The 24,423-nt window shown below is 45.8% G+C and overlaps 2 protein-coding genes across 3 annotated transcripts; both read right to left on the reverse strand.

Moving 5' to 3' along the window:
• Positions 1-284: 284 nt before the first annotated feature.
• Positions 285-14,602, reverse strand: epm2a (EPM2A glucan phosphatase, laforin). 2 transcript variants are annotated; one of them, XM_048986500.1, is made up of 5 exons: positions 14,372-14,602; positions 13,941-14,198; positions 10,564-10,738; positions 5,644-5,888; positions 285-5,179 (listed from the first exon to the last, which is right to left on the reverse strand). In XM_048986500.1, the coding sequence occupies exons 1-5, from the start codon at positions 14,388-14,390 to the stop codon at positions 4,896-4,898; spliced, it is 981 nt and encodes a 326-aa protein (XP_048842457.1). In that variant the 5' UTR covers positions 14,391-14,602; the 3' UTR covers positions 285-4,895. The 2 variants fall into 2 exon arrangements, with proteins under 2 accessions (XP_048842457.1, XP_048842459.1); XM_048986502.1 differs by lacking the exon at positions 14,372-14,602 and having other exon boundaries at positions 14,059-14,143.
• Positions 14,603-16,149: 1,547 nt separating this feature from the next.
• Positions 16,150-23,543, reverse strand: LOC125715035 (F-box only protein 30-like). The gene is made up of 4 exons (XM_048986217.1): positions 23,229-23,543; positions 20,520-20,560; positions 18,404-20,436; positions 16,150-17,658 (listed from the first exon to the last, which is right to left on the reverse strand). Exons 2-4 carry the CDS (start codon positions 20,548-20,550, stop codon positions 17,446-17,448), a joined length of 2,277 nt encoding a protein of 758 aa, XP_048842174.1. The 5' UTR covers positions 20,551-20,560; positions 23,229-23,543; the 3' UTR covers positions 16,150-17,445.
• Positions 23,544-24,423: the final 880 nt, after the last annotated feature.

Consider the following 24,423-nt stretch of genomic DNA (forward strand, 5'->3'; position numbering starts at 1 on the left):
TCTTCCTGCCTGCAATTGGCTTCAGTCTATTTTCTGTTGTACTAAACCACACACTGATTGTACGCTGAACCATTTTATTATGACACTATCCAGCTCTTCTGGGGAATGATGTCATAGAGGGGTTATGGACTAACCAATCATATCTTTAGAAGGACTTGGCAGCCTGGGCCCCTTCCATGTATTAACTGACCTTTTGTGCCATTGCTTATAACACAATCTCCCCCCCCCCCCCCCATGGCTTGCGCAGATGGTACAGTCCCCAGTGGAATTTATTTTTCCCAGTCGGTATAAAATGGGCTGCAGTGGTCTCCTGGGAGGGTAAAAGGTTAAATTGATGAATATGACGCGTGGCTTTTTGAGCACTTGACATAAGGAAGCAATCAGGTAGGTGAAGCCATGGCGCATCTCCGTGATGAATAGCCTTCCGCAGCAGACAGCTGTGAGCTAATAGACCCAGCAGGAAGATGTATGGGAAATTTATGGCTAAAAATACTGCCCAGGCAAACAGAGGCCAGTACCGAGTTGCGTTTGCGGCTGTTGTTAGCTGGCGCCTGAGGTGTCATCTGTCCACGGGCGCCTCCATCACCTGTGATGGAGCATAATGTTCACGCAAACAGGCCTCATCATCACCGGGTAATAGCACGCCGCTCCGGATCCTCACAGACACGATGCAGAGTCCATCAGGGCAGCAGCTGTGAGGCTGCAGCTGGTTGCTGTCAAGCAGGGTATTATTTTGTGTCATCAGTTGGTTGGACTGGATCCTGAAAATTGCTGAATAACATAAACAGGTGTTTCGATTCTGCTGTGTATTTTTGTCTGGTTGTTTAGCATAGATTTTTTTTTTTTTTTTTTACAATAGTCTTCTTATGGCGCTTCAAACAAAATCAATATAGCAGAAGTCAGTTTTGCATTGCAGACACGATGCAACGATGTTATAAGGTAGCTGTTCTGATATCTGCTTAAAATACTTTTCACAGATACAGTATTTTGGGCCAGCAAAGGGTTGTAGGTCTACCATTGGTTGTTGCTTGAAGTTGCTCACTTGATGTAAACCACACCAAGGTTTGTTACTCTAAGGTCAAAGTGCAGACCTGGAGCCTGAATCCCAAACCAGAACTTCTTACGGATTTAAGTTAATGTCTCAGAAAGTGAACAACAGATGCACTGAGTCAGTGGTCTATGTAAACTGACTTCTGCGGCCTTTTTAAATTAAACATTCTCATGTACTTATGCCATAAGTAACACTTAATTTAACGGGGCACAAATACTTAGTAATAACACCGTTACTAACATACATGCACAAATATAGTCGCTACTTGAGATAAAAGATGTATGACGATTCATTAATGATGAACAAACATGAGATCAGTATTTAACTTTGTTATTCATGAATTGCTCCTTCAATAGCTCCTTAGTAAATCCTTCAGTGGTTCACAGAGCTTTACAGAATTAACAGAAATAGTAACAAATATATTAACTGCTTGGGATGAAAGATGCATCATCATTCATTAATGATGAATTAACATGAGATCAGTATGTAACTAAGACTTAGCTTGTGGTTAATTAATACATAAGTAATACTGTAATACTATATTATTTTTACCATGTCAAGTAAAGTGTTACCATTCCAATTATATAGTTTGCTGTCCATGTTGATTTTTTTATCACTTTCATTCTGCAATGCTTGGTTAGGGCAGGGAAGTGGGATAAACCTGCATAAGCTGATGAGGTGATCTTCACCCGAGAAGAAGGTGCTGGTTCCTTCAGCAGGACCTCCTTTCCTTCTCTATTCCCTCTTGAGAGCATAATTCTGTCTGTTTTGATTTACAAAATGAGAGGCATTGCATTAAAAATGTTCATTAATCTGTCCCTGTGTCACATGGGCCTGTGATGACCCCCCCGTCCTCGAAAGTGACGGACACATAGAGGGTTAGAGATTTATGAAAAAGCCTCCCACTAAGGGCATGGTTTGCTCTGAAAAAGGGTCATTTTTCATTCTCCTTTTACGCTCAGCACAGCCCATTCCGAATCCCTTGCCGGTAAGACCGTAACGTCAACACGCAAATGACTTTGTAGCTAATAATTCTCCATAGTTGCCAAAATAGTCTTATTACATCTAAAATCCCAGTGTGGGCAGTGACGCATTTCTCTGAAACGTGGACAAAGCCTAATTGAACGATGTTGTTTTCCCCGGTCCTGTAAGCCACCGTTTGAATCCGGGAAGAGAAATTCAGCCCACCACCTAGGCTATGTTGGGCCACCCTTCAACTAGGGATTAGATTAAAATCAGGTAAATGAGGATGGATTGTTAAGAGGAAAGTTATACACCGAAAGAGTCAAAAAAAGAGGCTCCTCTTGAGAGCGCCACCCAGAGGTTTCAGCATGGCACTGCGCCGCCAGGAGCCATTTAAATACTTCATGTCGCAGAATTTTGCTCTTTGTAAGGGTCAACGGCGCTGAAATATAATGAGAGAGGAAGCACCAGGGGGCGAGCGTGCAGCTTGAGAAGGTGCCGCCATGAAAGGGTTAAAACACTGCCATCTTGCCAAGGCAGCCGGAAAGCTGACCGGCTCTGACTTGTACATCGGCTTAGCTGATAACGCCTCGTATGGACTGGATGTGATCACAGGGAGATAAACACGGCTGCTCCGTTTCAAGTCTTTTTCTTAGAGAAAAAAAAACCTATTTCTTTCTAAGGGCAGGAGCCCTAGCTTGGATATCATGGCTGGATGTGTGCTGAAAGGTCAAGTCACAGGGTTGGTCTGACGCCCCCTGCTGGCAGGGCAAATTAACATTGCTGCGCCACTGTCGGAAGAGACAAATAGGCTTGGCAATTTCTGCTTTGTCCCGTTTCATTCAGTTTCTGGTTGGTGAAGCTTCTCTAGTCAGTGTTTGGCAGAGCAATTTGATTGGTAGGGAAAGAGTGTCGAGTTACTGAAGGACATCAGGTTGTCAGAGGGGAGCCCTAACAGACGCTAGCAGGATATATTACATTTAACTGACACTTCTATCAAAAGCAATTCCTGGAAAGAGGGAAGGTTACAGCCCTTGTGGGAATTGAACTCACAACTTTTGTGTTATTAGCATAAAGCTGTTGGGTTACACTGTACTAAAATGAATACCTATTCATTAGGACACACAGCAAGTAGAAAGATGTGAAATCCTAAGTATTAAAATTCAGTTTTAGTCCCCAATAAAAACAAATGCTACAGAAGATAATTCACACAATTTCTATCGTGAATCTTATCTTCTGCGATGCTCCTGTTTTAACACCCTTAAATCCAGATGAGACCATAAGCTGGCTAGCCGCAGCCTGGCCGCCGACGGGACCTGCGGCAGACTGACGGGCCGCTGGCAGTGACCCAGGGTTAGCCTGCCCTTATCCTGCCATATGGAGGCTGCCGAACGTCCTGCCAGGGCTGTCGAGGGGCTCAGGCGCTCGCAGTTTCATTTCAGTCAACCAATTTAAGAGCTTTTTCCTTTGAAGCTACCCGGTAATAACCTCTTCCTTGACAAGATTTAGCTGTTACCCCAGGAAAGCTTTCCTTTTCATTGCAGCCTCGGTCCAGTTTAACAGGCATTTGGATATTGTGATTGTGCTGCTGAAAACATCATTGGTCTGCATAAGGCACTGAGGACGTGCGTGTGCTTATACGTTTTTATCGAAAAATGACACACCACAGCTGGCCGTAGCCTGGGCTTATTTACTTACTTACTTATTGTAAGTCCTCTGCAGTGAGTCACAGATTGTGTTCGGTGTAGAGATTGGCTCTAAATGTCCATGCCACTGTATCTAGCATTTTTCTGACCCCATACCCTAAGTTGGAGTTTCTCATTCATAACGACATCCTGAGGCACCCACCAAAAAGCGCCCCATTCTCTCTCTTTAAATGTTCTTCAGCCTGTGTGCCACACGCATCTTGCTTCAGGGACACAGAACAAGCGAGACCGCTAAACGAGGTTAAAGCAGTATGTGGCGGCAGGTCCTGGACAGATGGACGACAAGGTCTTCCACAATGCAAAAAGGGGACGAGGCCCCTTTAAGATAGGCAAACCGGCACACTGTTTGCAGGGATTTACAAACTCGTGAAACACAGTTAACCAGACTCACACAAGCAGAAAACACGAAGACACCTTCCCCTGTGGTCTACCCAATCAGTCTGCAACCAGTGTTCCCAGAACACCCGGCTGATGCTTTAAATAAGCCTAACAAGATATTTAGGCTAACAAGGGCCAGCTGGGATTTCCGACGCCACCTACAGGGAATTACTCTGCCTGCTTTTGGCTCACAGTGTTTATCTGAGGATAAACTGGATCCTGACAGCAGATCAACATTGTGGACCGTTAAGGATCAAATCTGCGAGCTGTCCATACCGACTACACTATATTCACTCTGAATGCACATTAAACCGTATTCACTCCACCGCAGGGCACAGACATGCACATATGCACTACTGCATTTAGACTAAATTGCAGTCACTCCTGCATACTGGGCAATCTGCATGCACTCCCCTCTCTACAAGGCTGGGCAGTAAATCAATTGACAATGCTTCCACCTTTCTGGCAAATGATATATGATTGTTAATCATCCATAATTGAATCTGACTGACAACATCAGTGAGATTAAATTAGTGTCATCTGTTATGTTGGCTTAAGCAAACCCGGTCTTGGCGGAAGGAGTATTTTTTGAGGCTATTGATTGAAATAATTAAATTGTGCCTTGACTGTGTGCGAGAACTCTTGTGTAAGGACAAAAATAAAGGAAATTCAGATCAATTAAGAAATCAAAAGCATATAAAAATATCCTGAATTGATTTCTCAACCGTTAAACTACAGGTTCCAGTTGTTCCCAGCCATAACAAGAGAGGAGCACAAGCAGAATTTGAGCCAGGCACTTAGGAATCTGGGGTCCAGTCAGAGGAGCTGATGCTCCCAAACTTCTGGAGGAAGTCCTCACGGGCACGAAGTAGGGCCTCTTCGTCTATGTAGACCGCCGCCCTTCTGGCAGTCACATAGTACTGCACTTTTCTCAGGCTCCAGCCCAGCACGTACATCAGGAGGCCGCAGACGGCAGAGGTGGCACGGCCCACCCCGGCATTGCAGTGCACGTATACCGTGTGTCCGTTCTTCAGCAGGCCGTACAAGAGAAATACAGCCTGGGGGAGCATGTGTATCCTTCCTGCGGAAGCAGAGGCACTCTAAGGTTGTGGACTAGAGTGAAACAATCTCTCTTCACCCCCCCATACCGCTTTAGCATCCAGACTCGTGGGTACTCTCTCCAAGCCATGATAAGAGCCTTGCCCCTATCTTGTTCTGGTGCCATTAGACGATACTGTAGGTACAAGGTGGCTGCAGAGCACCAGGCTGTGCTGTGATCCGATGTTACTGCCGCCGTTCCACATTCCCGGGTAACTGGGCCACTGTTTATGTCAATAAGATGTCACACTCTGTTTGTTCTCTAAGCCCTGTTTTTTTTTTAACCCCGCGTCTGAGGTTATTCTGGGAGTACTAAGGAAGATGTGCGCCGAAGTCGTGTCAGAGTTCTTAGTGAAACTTGAAGTAAACAATCAACTGGAATGGAGCGCTGCAGGCGGCTGGAGTTAATCAACCCCCCCTCCCCCTCGATGTATGCTGCATCCTTACCCTGGGTACTCATGTCTGGTGTGGGGATCCACACGTACGCCATGCCACACTCCTTGTACAGCAGCTCCATGGTGTTAGGGCTGACCTCTTCAGCTGGGTGCCGCCGGCAGCCCTGGCAGTTGTTGACCACGTCCCACTCTGTCTGGAAGTTGAGCACCGTCGTGATGGATAGCTCGTGCTTCATCTTCACTGTCACGTGCTCCAGTTGCCGGGGGCAACTGCCCAGCCAGAGCCGGGGAAGAATCCTGACATGAGGAGGCAACAAACCAAACCATTTAATTAACCAGCATATTCCAATGAACATCACATCTATCCATCCATGCATTTTCTGTAACCGCCTATCCTAGAGGCTATGGGTGCAAGGCAGGGAACAACCCAGGATGGGGCGCCAACCCATTGCAGGGCAAACACACGCCATTCACTCACATGTGCACTTGCACATACACGTGTAACTCACACCTGCAAAAAAATGCTGTTTTTTTCCATGTTTCGCTATGAGCATTTTTGGTATAAGTCCTTCCATGTGGCACTGAAGCTCATTTTATTTATCTTACGTTTTCTCCAAAGAATCAGTCCTAGAATTTGACCGGCGGCACGGCTTAGAGAAGGTACTTCGGGGAACAGTTGTCGGCAGGAAGTACCAGGGGGCAAGGCTTGCGTTTCCTTGTCGTGAGTGTTAGGTGGGGTCAATTAACAACTAGCTACTGACAATTTTCCTCCAGGTGGGGGGTGTGTTAATGTTGTCCTGCTCTACTGAGTCACTCTGGTCTGCCAGTATTCCGTTATCTGCTGCTGAATCAGAAGAAGAAGGATATTGGGGGGGGGGGGGGGTGTTTAGGGAACGAGACAGCTTTCTGGGGTTAGTGTGGCCGCCGTGGGGAGTGGGAGTGCAGACACACCGTCTGCCTTAAGTGGCTGCTTAAAAACGCAATGTTTAGATTTATGTTCCACCTACTGTACGGGTGCAGTAAAAACGGTTCAGCGGGCGTGAACCACACCTGTCATCTGGCCATATTCACGCGGAATTGAGTGCATCTTCCATTAATGAAAACTGCTCGTGTTTTCTGAGATCTGGAAGGGTACCCGGGATAATGCACGAGCCCGTCTTTTTGAAGCACTCCACTCAGTTGCCTTTCATTCATGCTTAGGGGTTGTAGCCCCACCGTTAATTATACAGAAGGAGGCCTTTGATTCGCCCACAGAACCAAATGATAAGAATGTTAAAAGTGTGTAAACAGAAAAGCTAATTTCTGAGAATAACAGGACGTCGAGGCTGAGCTTCGCACATTTGAATCCTGGCCACAGATTGTGCGCCCCTGCCCTCCCCCTGCCCTCCCCCTGCCCCCAGCGGGCCCATGAATTGTGTTTTCACCACTGTCAGCGCAGCACGCAAAGTTGCAGTGAGGAAACATCTGCTCCAGAACAGCCTCTTCCAGTTAATGCAGTGGTAGGAGCAGGATTGGAGGGTTAGGCGTGGAAGACGTGGCTCTGAGAAACACTGCCCCCGCCAGCCCCCACCTCTCTGTAGAAAGCACACCAACTACAATTAAGCTGCTCCTTCCATTTCCTCCATCTTCACTGAACAGGAATTTTATTATAGACACGACCGGCAACACACTGTGTGCTCGCACTGCTGCTCGCTCATTACTGAAGCTTCCGGAAAAAGTCTCCCTCGCTTTTAAAAAAAAATAAATTAAAAATGACACACTGACAATGTGTGAGACCTATGCGTCTTATTAGGGGGAATGGAAAGTAGGCCGAATTCAGTGGTGCAGCACAGAGAGAGGGGCGTGAGGCAGGGAGTGCGTGTCATTTGGGGATTCTGACGGCTGAGATGTCTTCAGCACCGCACAGGCATCAGCCACAGAAATGCGGAGATGGATTTCTCTGTGGATGGGTTAAGTTAAATGCTTAAGTCACGGTTGTGGCTTGATGTTGGCTGGACTGTTGACTGACAAAAAAACCAAGACAGAAATCAAGACATTCCCTGTATCCCACCCCGGCTGCTGTCATGAGCGAAGCTACTTTTTTTGTTTGCTTTCTTGGCAGGACACCAACTTGGGAAACTGTACAAGTGAATTTAATAATGTCTTAAGGGCTTCTGCCCAAGGGAATCATTCTTCTGAAAGGGAAATCTGGACAAAACTTACACTGTACATCATCAGTGAACTCCTGGAGTTAATCGACATGCCACTGTTTGAAACAAAAATCAGTCTGTCCAAGACACAGTATGCTCACATGCGGACCTCATAATGGTTATTTAAGGATTCATACTGTGCGTCCAGAACTGTTTTTCAGTGATGTATTGTCATACTGTGCTAAAGGCACTATTCCTGCCCTGCTGTTTGTTTGCTTCTTACGTGAAGAAATGCTTCGAGTAAACAATCTGGCGAATGTGTGGGTGTTTAACTCATAGTTTCTGTCCAGTAGACAGACTGTTTGTTAGGATGTACCTTATGTGGGGCAGACAGGATGGATAACATTTCAAGCAGAGACAGGATAAAGGAGCGAAGGAGCTCAGTCACAGGATGGTCTTTCTGTACATGTTGCGTTGACTACAAAAGCCGCCACACACCAGCAGTGTAAAAGTCCATAAACCTGCTTTTGTATCCTGCTCCTGAAGTTTGTGTTACTTGAGTACTTTCCGTCCCTTTTCACGGTGTGTTTTAGAAATGATTTGTTGGGTTCTTTATCGACTTGTGGCTGAGAGTATTTACGGGTAGGGAAATGAGGGACCTATTTTATCTTGGACATATCTCAGGCCCAGGACAGATCTCCTGCCAACGTGTCTCCATGGGTGCTGGTTGCCAGGACCCAAATTAGTTAGAAGATCTGTTAGAAAAGAGGTTGCCAGTCCTTCCAGGTCGATAAAAGTAAAAGCAGAGTAGTTTGTTAGTTTGCTTATTTATCTGTCTCAGCCTCGCCTCCGCTAGAACCGCTACTGGGGATTCGAACCCAGAGCCGGGCTGCATGTGGTTTGGAGTCCATGCATCTAGCCAAGCTACCTTTCATGGGCCATTGTGAGCTTCTAGCACAACCCAGGCCTCGTCTTTTCCGTCCCCATTAAACAATAAAAGATCACAGTCATTTGCAGGAGGAGAGAATAAATATTCATGACCTCCTGGAAATTTCCGGAAATCAATTTGGGGTCTTAACACTTGTAATCGGCTGCCTCTTTTAATAGATTTGGCAAGCCGGTAGCAGAAGAGCGATCCTCCAGGAGGCCAAAGGGCACTGCTCGATTGAGACACCTGTCCCCTAATGAAAGCCAAGGGCGTGACGTAGCCATGATGGAACGGTCAGTGATTCTCAATTTTCAGGGCTGGGATAATCGGTCGGCCCCATTAAGACTTTTTCCAAGTCTCTCTTTTTTGGTGAAAGTATGGATATTTCACCACATGAAGTGCAGTGGCATAATTATTCTTGGCAATAATTACGAGGACGATCTCTTAATTATTTTCTGTGTTTTCACACGGTTCTTGCGTCACGCTTCGTGTGTAATTACAGATCGGATATTTCGACGCAAAGGAGGCAGCGGCGCTGTGATAAAAAGGATGCATCGCGAGCCGCATAAAACCACAGTAAACTGTCACACTAATGAGTCCTGCCAAAACGACTTGTTTCGGAAAGACCATTAAATTGCATGCCACTTTGCAGAAAGCTTACAGCCTTAGAGACCTTATTAATTTTGTTGCATTAAAACTTGTGTACACAGCACTTTCATCGCAGAAGGGCAGACAGACAGTAAGTTCTGACTGCTGACATTACAATTGGAAAAAGTAATTCTGCAAAAATACTACAGAATCACAGAATATCCCTCCATTGTTTCCCATCAATTTAAATAGCTGCCTTTTAAAGTCTTGAATGGATTTATTTATATCCCAGTGCAGTTTCTCCAGCCAGATTAACAGCTTTATAAAATGCGCCGTGTTACTCTGAAAGAGCTCCAGATGTATTCTTCATGAATGCCGTAATGAGAATTTCACACCCAAAACAACAAAAGGCGGCAATTGGGCAAACAGTTGGTTAATGAAGTGGACTTATGGACTGCCAGGATAACAAGCAGTGCAGTTACCAGCACGTGATCCAGCGAATCCGTAACACTGTTAGTTTGTGTTTGACAGCAGATGGGTATGGGTTCCAACCCCAGTCAAATAAAAGGCTTTCACTCTATGTGATCCACTGCTCTGACCCAATCTTCTGTTCATGTGTTGCGGTCCTTTATGCCACAGTATCTGAGAGGCTAGTTTGTCCCCCCACCCCCATATGGGGCATGCACTAAGGAACAAAATGCTAGAGCTGTTTCTTTTTTCTCTATCATGCGGCAGTTTCTAGAATGGGGCAGCTGTAACATGGACACTTAATTCCTCCAATCAATACCTGTCCTTCCTTATAGCCTTTGGAAAAGCAGCCAGATCACTCTGCCACTGTGTGCTGCCTGACTGCAGGGCAGAGTGTGTGAAGCAGGGGAGAGGGACCCTATAAACCCTGATCTGCCATACAGTCACCGTACTCATCTGCTGCAGGACATCCAAGGTCCACAGCACCCACCATCTGCTCCCAGACATGCAGGAGTGAAAGAGTCCTGTGGGTGAACCTGCACGTTTGTCCAATTCAAATTTTTGAAGAAATTACAGATATAAGCCTGGGCTTTTGTGTAGCATGACAGGAGGGGGTGGTTTTTCATGGGGCCTGAGCGGCGAGCAGCACGTCTGCGAGACAGAAGATGCCTTATGTGGTGGGATAAGGATGCAGAATTTGCAACGTTTTTAATTGTTTGGTTGGTAATTTTATCTACAGCAAGTTTTAACTAGATATGATTCCCCAGTCCTGGTTTGGTCCGCTGGTTTTACAGATGGGTCTCCCTTAACCAGCATGCGGGTTCCATGCCCTGCCTTTCACAGCCTGCCGAAGGCTTACTTGGAGAAGTGGATGGCGTGATGGCCAGCCACGCTGAAGTAGAAGTTGGTGGTGTGCTGCATCTCGTCGGGGTGCCCGCTTGCCTCAATCCAGTGGCCAATGGGGTGGCAGTAAACCCCGTCCACCACGTTGCTGTCATCAAACACGCAGCAGCGGTCGTGATGGGGACCGTTGCCTAGAGACAGCAGTCAGAACCACAAAATTAACTTTTCTGCGGTGTATAGCAATAACAAGAAATGTAGACTCTAATTAAAATACCAACAGGTCAGACAATAGTCATGAGAGTGATAACAGTACCTTGATGGAGGGAATGGTACGTACTGTAAATTATTAAAGTGAGGTTACATGAGTGCAACAGCTGGCTGATATCTATCCTGGTTGCACCATTTTAACAAGATAAATACCTGGGACTCGCAAACGGCTTTTCATCTAGTGCCAATGTGACAGCTAAAGCCGTATGCTGTCAGAAAGGCAGGGTCTGACTGAATGACGTTTTTTCATGGCTAAATGGCCAAGCTGTGTCTCAACACAAGAGTCGGTAAAAAAAAAGAGTTATTAATTAGTTGCATTGTCTCTTCCGCGCATTAAAACAAACGTTTGGAATTTTCTGAATATTGTTTTAAGACACTTGGATTAAAACAACGCCAAACAGCAAAGCAAAGCCAATTAGGAAAAATGAAAAGGATGTGTCAAACGTTCTTCGTTTCCTCTCTGTCGAATGAGCGCCCAGTATTCAAACATCTGTTTCACGTTGCTTAATTGAGATATCACTGATTTCCGGCCACTGACTTTGAACAAAATAAACTATGCAGATTGGTTTTGCAATTCTAGCGGGGACACTGCCCTGGGCAGGAACCAACGTGTGTCAGTGCTTCCGTGAACGGAAAAGAGGAGAGCGTGTATCTTAAATGTGCAGTTTTTGTGCGTGGTATGTTTACGCCAATCATGCAAAACAAAATTATTTGCTGGTGTCAACTTAATTTACTTCTCCCAGTAAACAGAGAAAAACAGAACTTCTTGTAGCTGTCCAGTACCGGTTTGGTTATTGAATTATAATAAACAAACAAGTAACGCGATTACTTACAAATGAACGGCTTTTTTCACAGAGGAAATGGTATCTTTGAAATTTATTGAGCATCTTGTGGTTTGATTGATTGAACCCAACAGAGTCAACAGGTGCAGAACGACGTAGACATAAACAGCCCGTTCGCGGAGGCAGGCCAGCCCCCGAAACCGCTGCGTGGGTGATGCATGAATTACGGCTCTCTAATATGACAAGGGTTTGTCAAGAAAATCACAGAAAAGGTTAGCCATAAATCGAGCACCGCGCTCTGGGGTATAAGCACTCGTAGCCATTTCATCAGGTCCATACAACCAGAATACAAAATAAATAGTAATGAATCCTTTGAAAATCTGATACAGTACGATGTCCTATCACGAAAACGATTTGAAAATTAATTTCAAAAGAAATTGCTGGTACATTAACATACAGCTATGAAATCCCGACAGGTAGCCAGGTTTCCAATTGGATAAAGATGTTTTTGTAGTATTTTTTCAGAATTATTACAGTTATAATGTCAGCAGTCAGAACTTTCCCTATAGCTCGATCGCCCTTGTTCAGGACCAAGGACAGCGCCCCTCATCGCATTTTGAAGGAGTTGACCAAGCACAGACCTACTTAACAAGGCACAGTTTCGCCTCGGTTGTTGTGACATCCTACCGCAAAATTAAGCAACTTAAGAAACTTCAATATCCTATCTGAAGTTCGGACCAGTTCAGATTGTTACATTTCCTAAACGTCCACCCACTCATAATGGGGATTATTAACGGAAGATACTTGTTAATTTTACACGTTAATTTTTTGTCACTTTTTATTTTACCGATTTAATTTCGGTTCATGCATGCATCTATTTCATTTCTTTGAGATGTTATTTATATTCCTTGGTATGGATGCCCCAATTTATAATGCAAAGAATAAGTCGCGCAGACGCAGGTTTTAAAACAGAGCGCGCTATGCTTATTTGGGACAATGCTGCGAGATTATTCATGAGGAATAATTAATAAGAAATGCAATGAGAATAATTAGCTGCAGTGTTTGCTAAGAGACTGTCAGCAGATGAAGATTATTTCTTATAAATTGAACAGATCACATATTGATAAGATGTCGTGATGAACGTTTTGTAAAAGACAGCGTATATTGTATACTGCTTATTTATATACCTTGTCGTGATGTTAACACGCATGTGTGCCGGTGATTTTAAAAATTAAACTCTACTTATAGTGTGAGTATAATGAATATTTCGTACCGCGTCACTTTAATAACTCGCATTTGTAAAACTAACATTACGGCGTATTAGTTATTGGTTGTGTATTTCAATGCAATTTATCATGACCATGAATTGAACAGTGACACTCACGATCGGCAATGCTGTGTAGAGAAAGACTGTACTCTCTTGGCAAGACCTTTGTGCTGTCAAATAATCAGTAAACATTTTATATATGACATTTTTACAATGGCATTTCCGCAAGGATAAGCACAACCCGCTCTTCGAATGGCTCGTAAAATGAAAAGCAAGTAGGCTAAACGAGTCGCTGTGATTCCGATTTAGGCCTATACATTACGAGTTGCATGTTAAATGGCACCATATACCGCAGCAAAACCGATCGTTTAGTAATTCAGAGGCGTTATGTTTGTAATTGAAGGTAGTGCAGGATATGAGTGTGGGGGAGTGTGTGCAGAAGATAGGGATGAGGTAGGTCTGTGAACGAATGAGACCATTGGATGTGTACGACTTAGTATGAGTTAGTATGAGTCTGTCTCCGGAGTATCACTTTCCAATTATGAAAGTTTGTCGCCATCTACTTGCGAAAATGATGCACGACCCAGCTAACATTTAACGTTGACCCAACGTTGGTAGAACGTCGGACATAACGCCTGATGTTCAAGATGCTGTGTATTTCTTGATGTCAGTTTTACTTGGTACCTCGCAACTTTGTACATGTAAAAACCAATGCTAGCTGGGACTGCTTCAAATTAAAATCACAATGTCTTTTATCTATATTAATAGAGTAAATGAACTTTCAACGCAACCTAACATGTTATAGAGGTCGCAGTATTTTATTTTATGTTTTCCAGCATGTCATCTGATCTATATTGTTTTAAATTTCGAACACAAAAATAGCCTTACTTTAACCTTGAGCGACTCAATGTCACAACATACTTAGTATACTTTAAAATATCGTATTTAATTAATAGAGTAGGCCTGTACAATATTTTTGGAAATATAGATTACACAACAATAAAAATATAATGTCAACACAAGTGACAAAACAAATGATAAACAAAAACTTAGTATGGTGACAGTGTGCAGTGGTACCTTCCCAGATGAGGTTTCCGCCCACCCGTTTAACGAACTTAAACCAGTGTTTATCGGTGTACGGTTTCGCCAGCAGGACCTCGCCGGTCCAGAGGCAAGGCTCGCAGGTTGATAGCACCTTCCTCGACGGCGTCATCGGAACCGCCCTCGCCGGATCCCAGTGCCCCATCTCCGGACGGGAGCCCAGTATCAGCATTTCCACGTCTTCAGATTCTGGGGTTAGAACCACGCCAAATCGGAACAGCAGCATCTTGTTTTCTTAAGAGAGTATGATAGTAAACAAGGCAGTTAGCCTGCTGCCTCCCTGGTTCTATATATATTCAAATTACAGTCAGCTGAAATACGTTCTTTCGGGTGCCGGTCCGTAATAGACGAAATATGATTACTTGCATCGGCCAGAAACTTTGAATTCATTAGTTTGGATAACGCACCTATCTGGGACACACTCATTAACTAACAAAACATCCTCTTCCTTTTCTGTTTATTAAACTGCGCGCAGACTTGGATAAATAGAGCAGCCAAGGTCGAAAGTAAACACTACCGAAGCTGGGAGGGGACAATTTGTGCTAAATTCGTGTTTGAATAAATTGAGATATGTGACGAAGCTGTAATTTTGAACGAAGAATGATTTAAGTCCTACTTCCTTCACAACGCGTGGGAAATTAGATTGCGCTTCAGTTAGATACTGAATCGATACATTTGGAACGAAGGGCGATGCAATATATTTGCAAATGGCACCATCTAGTGGCTCGGAAGAGCAACTTCGATTTAAATGTCTGTATTGCAGTCTGAACGAAGGTGGGCATTTACGGAGACATACTGTCGAATAGCTATACTTATTTGACATGTTTATATACCACATGACAAACATTTTGTCTTGTTATCCGTCTTGTCAGCAACCATGTCACTTGCAGTTCAGACTAGGTAATCCTGCAGAAAGTAAGCAGATTTGGCCTGGTCAGTACTTGGATGGGAGACCAACTAGGAAAGCTGGGTTGCTGTTGGAAGAGGTGTTGGTGTGGCCAAGAGGTTAGCCTATCCTGTGGTCTGTGTGGATCCCAATGCCCCAGTGCAGTGACAGGGACACTGTGGCTAGCAGGTTAGCCTATCCTGTGGTCTGTGTTGATCCCAATGCCCCAGTGCAGTGATGGGGACACTGTGGCTAGCAGGTTAGCCAATCCTGTGGTCTGTGTGGATCCCAATGCCCCAGTGCCGTGACACTGCTGTTAAAATGTTGCTGTCCTTCAGATGAGATATAAAACTGAGGTCCTGACTCTCTGTGGTCATAAAAGATCCCTGAGCATCTTTCAAATGAGTTGGAGAGGTACCCGATGCCCTGGCTAAAATCGCCCACTGTGCTCCTGTCAGAACTGGCATCCTAATCATCCCCTATGTCAATTTGGCAAATTCCACCCCTTCATCACCTTAGCTTAGGTGAGTGTACTGGCACAAAATGGTGGTGGTTGAAGTGACTCAAAGTCAAAGTCAAAGTCAGTTTTATTTGTCAATTCCTTCAAATGTACTTGACATACAAAGGAATCGAAATTACGTTTCACACTGTCCCATGCGTAGACATTGACAACAATAAGTGCAGATGCACACAAAAACCGTTCTAAACAATAAGGTAATATAATCGTGTGACTCTGTCGTTTCTATAAAACACTTTGGCTATTCTGAACGCTATACAAATGCAACTTTCTCTCATTCATCTTCTGTAACCGCTTGTTCTATTCAAAGTTACTGGGGGTCCGGTGCATATCCCAGGAGTTACGGGTGCAAGACAGGGAACAATCCAGGATGGGGTATCAACCCATCGCAGGGCACACTCAAACAAGCACACCTACTGGCAGTTTGGTAACTCAGATTAACCTCAAAATGATTTTGGACTGGGGGAAACCAGAGTATCCAGAGGAATCCCGATGACAACATGGGGAAAACATGCAAACTCCACACGAACGCCAGGGGTAGGAGGCAACATTGCTAACCACTGCACCACCATGCCGCCCCCTTGATGTATATACCCAGCTATAGACATTTTAAGATGCCATGAATGCAAGCATCAGATGCAGCCGGACATTTTATCAAGGGTATGGCAGAAGGGTCATTGTGAGTAGATGTACTGAAGTCACTTGTTGTTCATCAAAGGCTGTACCAGGTGTTTGAAACCACACAGAACACATGGATTAACAAAACACACGATTATAAGAAGTTGAATATGATTCTTTAATTCAACGGCAATGAAATTCCATGCATCGACGTGAGATCACAACAAGAAAGATGGGATAATTGTTCAATGTCGCATTTTCTCTGTTACCATGATGAGGGGAAGACTTTGACAAAACAGAAATTTAGCCATTTGCTACTAGCAGCATTCGTTTTGAGTTATGTCCTCCAATGCATTGGCCTGCAAGTGACGACTCTCTAGATACCGAGATCTGAGCACACATGACACTCCTGTCTTTCAGGAGGCCCCGCTGTCACACCTGGGGATCATCCCAAGTGGAGATCATGCTGGTCTTGGGTTAGCCAGCGTGCTGTTGCCAATGAAAGTAACAAGGCACAAGTAGGGGACCATGGCTAAACTCCCATAAGACTCTGCTGTCTCATAACAAAGGTGTAATTTTGGGTGAACAAATTTCACTTGGGGTCCAAGTACCCTTCAATCATTTCATGATTTTCATCCCATTAACACAGAATGCTGTTTGCTTGAAGTATGTGTTGTGGATACGATTTGCATGTTCAGTTATGTCAAAACCACTATTGCTGTATGAAACAAAGCAACTTTAGAGTATATATCCCTAAATACACTATGCCCATCCTTAGTGTCTGACAAACGTGCACTATAAAACTTAGTAAACGTTACAGTCAGTAAAGTGCTTGGTGATCTTTATAATAAATGTTTATTTTATTGCTTAACACGCAAACCAGGTGCACTAGAAAAAAGATGAAACGCAAGATATGAAACAAACACGGGGTTCGACAACGTTCCCGTCCGAATTGTCCTGCGATGCCCGGATTTTACGGAGAGAAAAGGCCAATGCAGACTTTAAAAAAAATTCAAGCTTGAGACAACGTTATGATTCATCTGTCCTCTGAGCCGTACACAAGACGACAGGCTGTGGCAGGCTTGTGCCGGCGGAATTACACGCTCATCCACAAGCAGATTGTGTTTTTTTGGTTTGGTCAGATTTGGGAAAGACAAAAAAAAATCCTCAAGCGTCCTGCTTCCGGAAAGTGCACACGGTTCTCTGAACATCACTGGATTGACCCAAAACAAGGGCACTTTTAAACAAAGCAAGCCATGCGAGATAATGACATGACACTGGTGTTGATCCTGGGGACAGGGACCAAGTGAGGGGGCTGCGGATTCCCCACCATGACCAGAAAGTCCGAGTGTTACTTCTTACATTAAGGCTCCTCCTTTTGACTTCATTGCTACACAGTACTGACTTTTTAATATAAAAAATAAATTTAACAGCAAAATATTTATTTACACAGTGATAGATTATTTAAAGTATGATACTGGCTTGAGGACGGAGCGTAGTGAGCGGCCCTCCTTGGTGAGTTCCCGGGTGAAGCACATGCAAGGCAGAGGCACGGCCTCCTCGCGGCGCTCCACCGCGTTGAAGCGGCACTCCTTCAGGTGGTCGGCCATGCTGGCAATGTCGGCGAACTTCCAGTCCTTCACGGTGCTGAAGGACGTGCTGAAGCGCCACACCTGGCAGGAGGCGGAAGTGCAGAAAACGGCCGTTAGCGCACGAGCCCAGGCATGGCCGTCTTACATGGGGACGTGTATTTAGCACAGAAAATGATGTCTAAATGATCGTCATATAAAACCTCTGCTAAAATCACCCCAGTATTTGTAGCAACCAATACATCTATGTATTTTTTTGACTCGTCCACTAAATCACCCTTGTTTGGCTAATCAATACCTCACTGATTTATTTATTGAATTATGTGAAATTTCACCACCAGTGCCATTAATTAACAAATACATGGATGGCTGCGTGTCCCTGAGGAGACATCTGGGAACTGAATCGGTGTTCCATCTGGCCATCCAGCAAGATATCAGTAACTTGTTGTGTTACTGTTAATTTAATGTTCTGATGTTCAATTATCGTGAGTGAATGGTGTGTGACTGTGCCCTGCGATGGGCTGGCCCCCCATCCTGGGTTGTTCCCTGCCTTGTGCCCATTGCTTCCGGGATAGGCTCCGGACCCCCCGCGACCCAGTAGGATAAGCGGTTTGGAAAATGGATGGATGGATGTTCAATTATGTTGTTTTCTGTGCAAATATAAATTTACTACCCAGATAAATAGCATTTAACATTTTTTGACTGCCGAATACTTTTGCACAGTACTGTAAATCTTTTTTAATGAAGGAAAATGGAAACTCTGACAAGTAAAAGTAGGCTGAGCAGTGAGTGTCTCTAACCACATGATCATGTTTATGATGTGCCCCACCTTGTCTTTGATCTGCCATGAGGGGCACCCGGCCTTGCCCAGCGGCCTCTTCTCCCAGAGCAGCACCACCATGCCACGTGTCTGCAGCAGGCTGGCACAGAGGTCCCTCATCGTTCGTGACACCCGGGACAGCTGGCACAGGCTAAAGCCGTCCAGGAAGCTGGCGATGTGCTGCAGCACCTCGAAAGGCAGGCCGCTCAGCCGGTTGCCACAGTCTCCGGGCGCCGGCTCCACCCACGGGACGGGTCTAGGCTGCACCCCAAAGGACCGCAAGTGCCGGTCGTGGACGATCTTGGATCCCTGCGTGGAGGGGCAGAACCGACGTTGGGAGAACGTGCAGCCATAGTAGGCAAGTGGGCAGCGCCGCTCCATCCAGCCGTTCAGCCCTGCGTGGATATCCCCGTGTACGTTCTTGAAGTGGGAGGAGAACTCGTCCCTTTTGAACAGCTGCCCGCACACGAAGGTAAACATAGAGCGCTGCTTGGTCTGGTCCCGGGCCACACACTCCAGGACCAAGTCGAGCCTCAGAGGGTGGAATGGACTGGGGTTGGTCAGCTGGGGATTGGCGTGGTCGCAGGCGGATGCTGACGCGATGTCTCCCACCATGGTGCTGGTTGCCAGGATGGCGGATGGGAAGGAGAAGGTCTGCGTGCCGATTTCCACGCTGTAGCCATCGGCGAATCTGCTATCACAGATACCCTGGCCTCCAGGAGAGTCTCCCTCCAGGTCAGACGTATCCACCGCTTTCCCCTCCAATTTGGCTTGACTTTGTAATGGGTCAGTGAACGTATTCCTTTGACCACTGAAGGCAAGCATGCCCATCCCTCTCAGTGCCTGGAGGTTCTGCAGCTTTTGCCCAAACCACTTCTCCTCAAAGTGCTCCTCATTCTGCTCATCACCAGGAAGTGGAATTGGCAGCGGAAGTGGCAGAGGTTGGGCCCTGGGGAGCTCCTGGGTTTCCAAGGCCATAGAATCCTCCGGCAGCTCTGATGTCCCATCGGACCGCTCCGTATCCCGATACCTATTGGCGTCTGTACATCCAGGCTCCCCTGCCCTTAACTCCAACTCATCCAGGTCCAGCTCATTCTGGGCACCACTGCTGTAGAAGCCATTGCACAGGGGCTCCTCCTTGTCCTTCATGATTATACCCTTTGTACTCTTCTCTTCCATGACTTCTAAGAGTTCGAACAATTCATTTTGCTCCATCCACATCTTCCCATCCCCTATGTCTTCAGGTGAGTGGTCTCTCCCCCCCGCCAATTCCACCTTAGAGTCAAGCTCTTGGCCACCACTGTCCGTCACCTTGACTTTCTCCACATGCGACTCTTCATCCTCTGCTTCATCATGGAATTCCCCATTACTTTCAGCATTCCTGTCGGTTACAGCCCCACTTATCGGGCCCATGTCCTTGGTAGCACTGTTGAGGATATCCAAGGCAGCCACCAAACTTCTGCTGGTTTCCGCCGTGGCTTGGTAGAGTTTGCTATACGACTCCTCGTCCAGGCCGTTGATCCCATTAGCAATTTTCTCCCTCGCCGGCGTCGATGCCAATGGCACCTTCTCGCTCACGCTCGGCTGTTTCTCAGTAACCCTCGACATCGCCATCACCACCTTGAGGGACTCTAAAAGCATCTGCTGGTCCTGCAGGGCCAGCGCCATGTCCAGCTGCTCCACCTCGCCCACGTCTTTGCTCAAGCTCTCGTAAGACGTGCGGTCCGCGTAGCTGACGGGCCACCGATTCCACTCCATGGTGCAGCAGACCACGCTGGCTGGGCAGACCTCCAGGTGCTCGGCGATTTTGTTTCGCGCCACTGTAAAGGGGCAGCCGAAGCCGCTGTTCAGACATGGCACACGCTCCTGCGGGCACAGTAGCCGGTGTTCGCCCGCTTTGCACGTGTGGAACACGGCCCCGCAGACCAGTGCGCAGCCCATCAGCTCGCAGGCCTTGCCTGGCTCCGGCCTCATCATGCACCGCCGGCTCACGCAGCCCATGCAATGGACGTGCTCCGTCTCAGTCTCGGGGGGCAGTGCCTCTGCAACGTGGAACCAACAGTCATCTTAAAAACCATAAACAGAGAGGATGAAATGTATGATATCGCGATGTTTTTCAATTTACCTTTTGCCTGTGCGACATTTGTCAATTCCATACTTGGATCCCTGAAACGTGGAAAGAAATGTAAAATTATTATTTTTAAAACAGCTCTGCATTTTATTCATAATACACAGCCATTCCAAAATAACTTAGCCCTACAGCTATGCACCTGTCACACAAACCCACGGCCACCTTTGTAAATTCAATATACCGGGAGAAAGTAATGGGGTGAGCAGGAGCGGCATGCGAGTATGGAGGATGGAAAAAAAATGTTGACACTAAATCTGTCTGGTGGCCTATGGAAAATGTCAGACCCCTCAATCACCTCAATTGCCTCTTCTTCTTCTGCTTAGTGCGAGACAAAATGAAATGGCCCGATGCAATCAGAGACCAGTGACCTATCAGCAGGCAGTGGTTTAACAGGAGTGTGAGTCCAATTCAAAGGGCCTTCCTCTAGACCAGGGTGTCCCAATCCGGTCCTCGGCGACCCACAGACAGTCCACATTTTTGTTCCCTCTCAGCTCCCAGCATTTGAAAATAATACATTCCGTGTACTTAATATACCCATCCATCCAACCATTCATCCATCCAACCATTCATCCATCCATTTTCTGAAACCGCTTGTCCTATTCAGGGCTGCATGGGGCTGCGAAGCTTATCCCAGAGGCTACAGGCTACTTCATACATTATAAATATATTTTTATTTACATAAAAGGACAGGACATGCTGCTCCTCCCAAAACTTGGAATAAAGTAATACCATGATATACCATCACCGTCCAAAAAGTGAAAAATATCGTGATAATACTTTTAGGTCATATGGCCGGTCCATAGACAAAATCTCCATATTGGTACATAATTAGTACTCTGTCTTCCCTCCCAGTCAGTCTTGGCCTTTGAGGTTCAGTTGGACTGTTCTGAAATATAGGAACAAATAAAACTGCACTAGGTGGCTCAGAAGGTAACACTCCTACCTCAAATCCCCAAGGTTTAGGGTTCAAATCCCACTTCCACTGTGTGTGTGAAGTTTGCATGACCTCCCTGTGCAAACAAAGCTGGTATCTAGAAATCGCCAGTAACATAAATGCATGTGCTTTGTGATAAACTGGCATCCACCCAGGGTGCTCTGTGCGGCCTGGCACAGACTCTCGGTTACTCTGTCCAGGGAAAGTAATTGGAATATGGAGGGAGACCCGGGTCTAGCTTCTTTCTGAAGTTATAGAATGATTTATACAGCTCCAATCTATAATCTAATTGACTTCAACATAATAGCTGTGCACAAATCCTGCATTGGCAAAACTCCTTGTTTAAAAAAAATATGCCCTCCCCCCACACTTTAAGAAAATAAAATGCAGAAATTGTGCGTGTACATTGCTAAACTGGCAAAATCACGGTATCATTTCACAAACGTAAACAAAAAAAAAACTACCCTGTAAAAACATGTCATTTGGCTAGAAGAAATACCTCCTACCTGAGAACTGCAGTAGATATCCTGAGAGTCAACTGAATTTATTTTCTATACTGAATCTTTAAAATAACAACAAATTCACATGTCCCCATGTCTAATTTAACATTATATAATATCCATACAGGATTCACAATTTACATCCAGCAGAATAAAATAGCAAGCTTGGATGCGTTCATCACATTTTGACATCAGTCTAGTACCTCCAAAAATATCTTTATTTATAAGTTCATTAATATTCTTATCAGAATGCAACAGGTGAACTGTGTGGAAACGCTCCAAAGCTGATGTTTCCAGTGTGGGAGTTTTACTTAAACAAAAATGTTCTGAGGGCAGAAGGAAAAAATGGTTGGTTCAGAGAGAGAATCAATCGGACTGTAAGGAGGGGGCAAGATATCGGATTGGTTGGTTCCACCGCCTCTACAATCTGATTGATCATCTCTCTGAACCAATCATTTCTCCTTCTGCCCTCACAACATTTTGTTGTCAATAAAATTCCCATGAGCGTGTTTCCAGACATCATCCTTTCTCCGTCCGTCTATCATCTCTTTGTCCGGTTTCATGTAAGCCGTCACATCTGCACCACATTGTTCAAGTACCGGTACAGGGCGTTGATGGATGGTCTGCCCAAGAATACAGCACACCCACCAATACCAGTTACCGCTTACTGGCAGGTGGAAACATTACCTATATCGATACCGACACTCATCACTCATGCAGGCAGACGGACAGTGATCCGCCGCACAGCTCCAGGTGAGGAGCTCCGGTACAGTTAAATACAGCATAAATTATTCACAGTTATGGTCCATTTTATTCAGGGCATCTGCACCCTTCCTTGTTAAACCCGAAGCTGCCTGTAGCAGATGTGGATCCGTTGTAGCTTAACTGTCCCCGCTTTCTGACATCACACCCGCCGGTAGCCGTAAGTTTCATTTCTCCAACTTGTTAAAGTTTTACACGCAGGAGTGAGCTACACATATAATCCATGAGTGCACCTTAAGCCCTTTGGCGGTGACGCGGAGGAGCCCGCGGGCTATCCAGCGACACGGCCAGCGGGCTGCCAGCGAACAAAGAACGCGGAACTCGATCGATCGGACAGGCTCTCGCCCGACGCGTCGACTCGAGCGGACCTCCGGGATGACAAAAGCTGTGACAAAGCAGCATCCCCAGTCCGTGGTCGTTGTTAGAGGGATGGCTGCACCCAGCCGAGGGGCTGGCTGAACTTTCTGCGGTCCTATAAACAACCGGAGTGCCGCAAATGCTGCTTACCGTGGCAATGCAATTAACTGGATTTTCCCCGGTCACTTGGTGCGATCGCTCGCCTTGCGTACGTCCCCGTGTAGCTCCTCACGTTTATCTGGCAGCTTTGACACTTTTACCGTGTCTACCTTAGTGTAGCTTTACGCTCGGGGTCCCTGTAATCTCGCTGTTGCATCCCCCGTCTGTAGCCTTTTTTCCTGGGACGCCGCTCTATGACGTCACCACGTAGCGGTCGAAGTTCGGCGAGAGAAGCGATAAATTTAAAGGGGCAGCGCTTTCCTTCAACGCTCCTGGGAATGTGGCCGTCAGTCTGAATCATCGAGGCGATGGCAGCACCTGGGGTGTGGAGCAGTGAACGACAACCTTATTTACAGGCAGGCCAATCGGGGTAAGTGGGAGGTAACGGAAAACAAAAACGGAAAGCAGGGCTTTAGCCCCCCCAAAAAAGTTCTTTAAACCCTCCAAATAAATGCACACTAGTTTAAACAGTGTGTTCTCATTCATTTTCATTGAAATAAGACCCCTTAGTAAAGACTAACCCCCCCCCCCGATAAATCTCTAGCGACGTTCCTGAATGGAAGTAAATGAAAACCGAATTCACACAAGGGATACATCCCACATTTGTGGTATTTTAATCCTATGACGATAAACGTGTAATTTGCCAGGCGTTCGTTTAGGGTCCAGGAGAAAGAATGTTCCATCGGTGTCTCAGTTTCACTGAGATTTATAATTCTTAAAAGTCACATATATCCCTGGGCCCCATGTTCTGCAGAGCATCCAAGTTCTCCTCTATTGTACTTAAGGCATAAATGCCGCTATAGTTCTTTTGGAGTCCCTCGGTTTCTGTTAGCAAAATACTGCATAATGTGTGGTAATTCCCACCTCACATTGTGCTAACAAATTTTCTATCTAGCGCAGTATATATACACTTTGCATAAACACAAACACCATCTGAAGAAACTAGCTGGTTGTCCATCTGGCCAATGTCTCTAAAGTAAAATATCAGTCTCTTCTTGCTGGAGAAACCGGGAGCCAACTGGGCCCACATAGTAGAAATTGGCATAGAAGCAATTTTTTGTTTCTAGCTTGGCAAGGCTGCTCTGACTTGGGTCCGCTACCCGCCCCCATCCAAACCCCAGCTTTCTTCCAACCGGCGACGGAAAACATCTCTGTTTTGTGCTCTTGGTTTCTGTAACTACATTCT

The sequence above is a fragment of the Brienomyrus brachyistius genome, chromosome 19 (assembly GCF_023856365.1).
Source record: "Brienomyrus brachyistius isolate T26 chromosome 19, BBRACH_0.4, whole genome shotgun sequence".
NCBI classification, from domain to species: Eukaryota; Metazoa; Chordata; class Actinopteri; order Osteoglossiformes; family Mormyridae; genus Brienomyrus; species Brienomyrus brachyistius.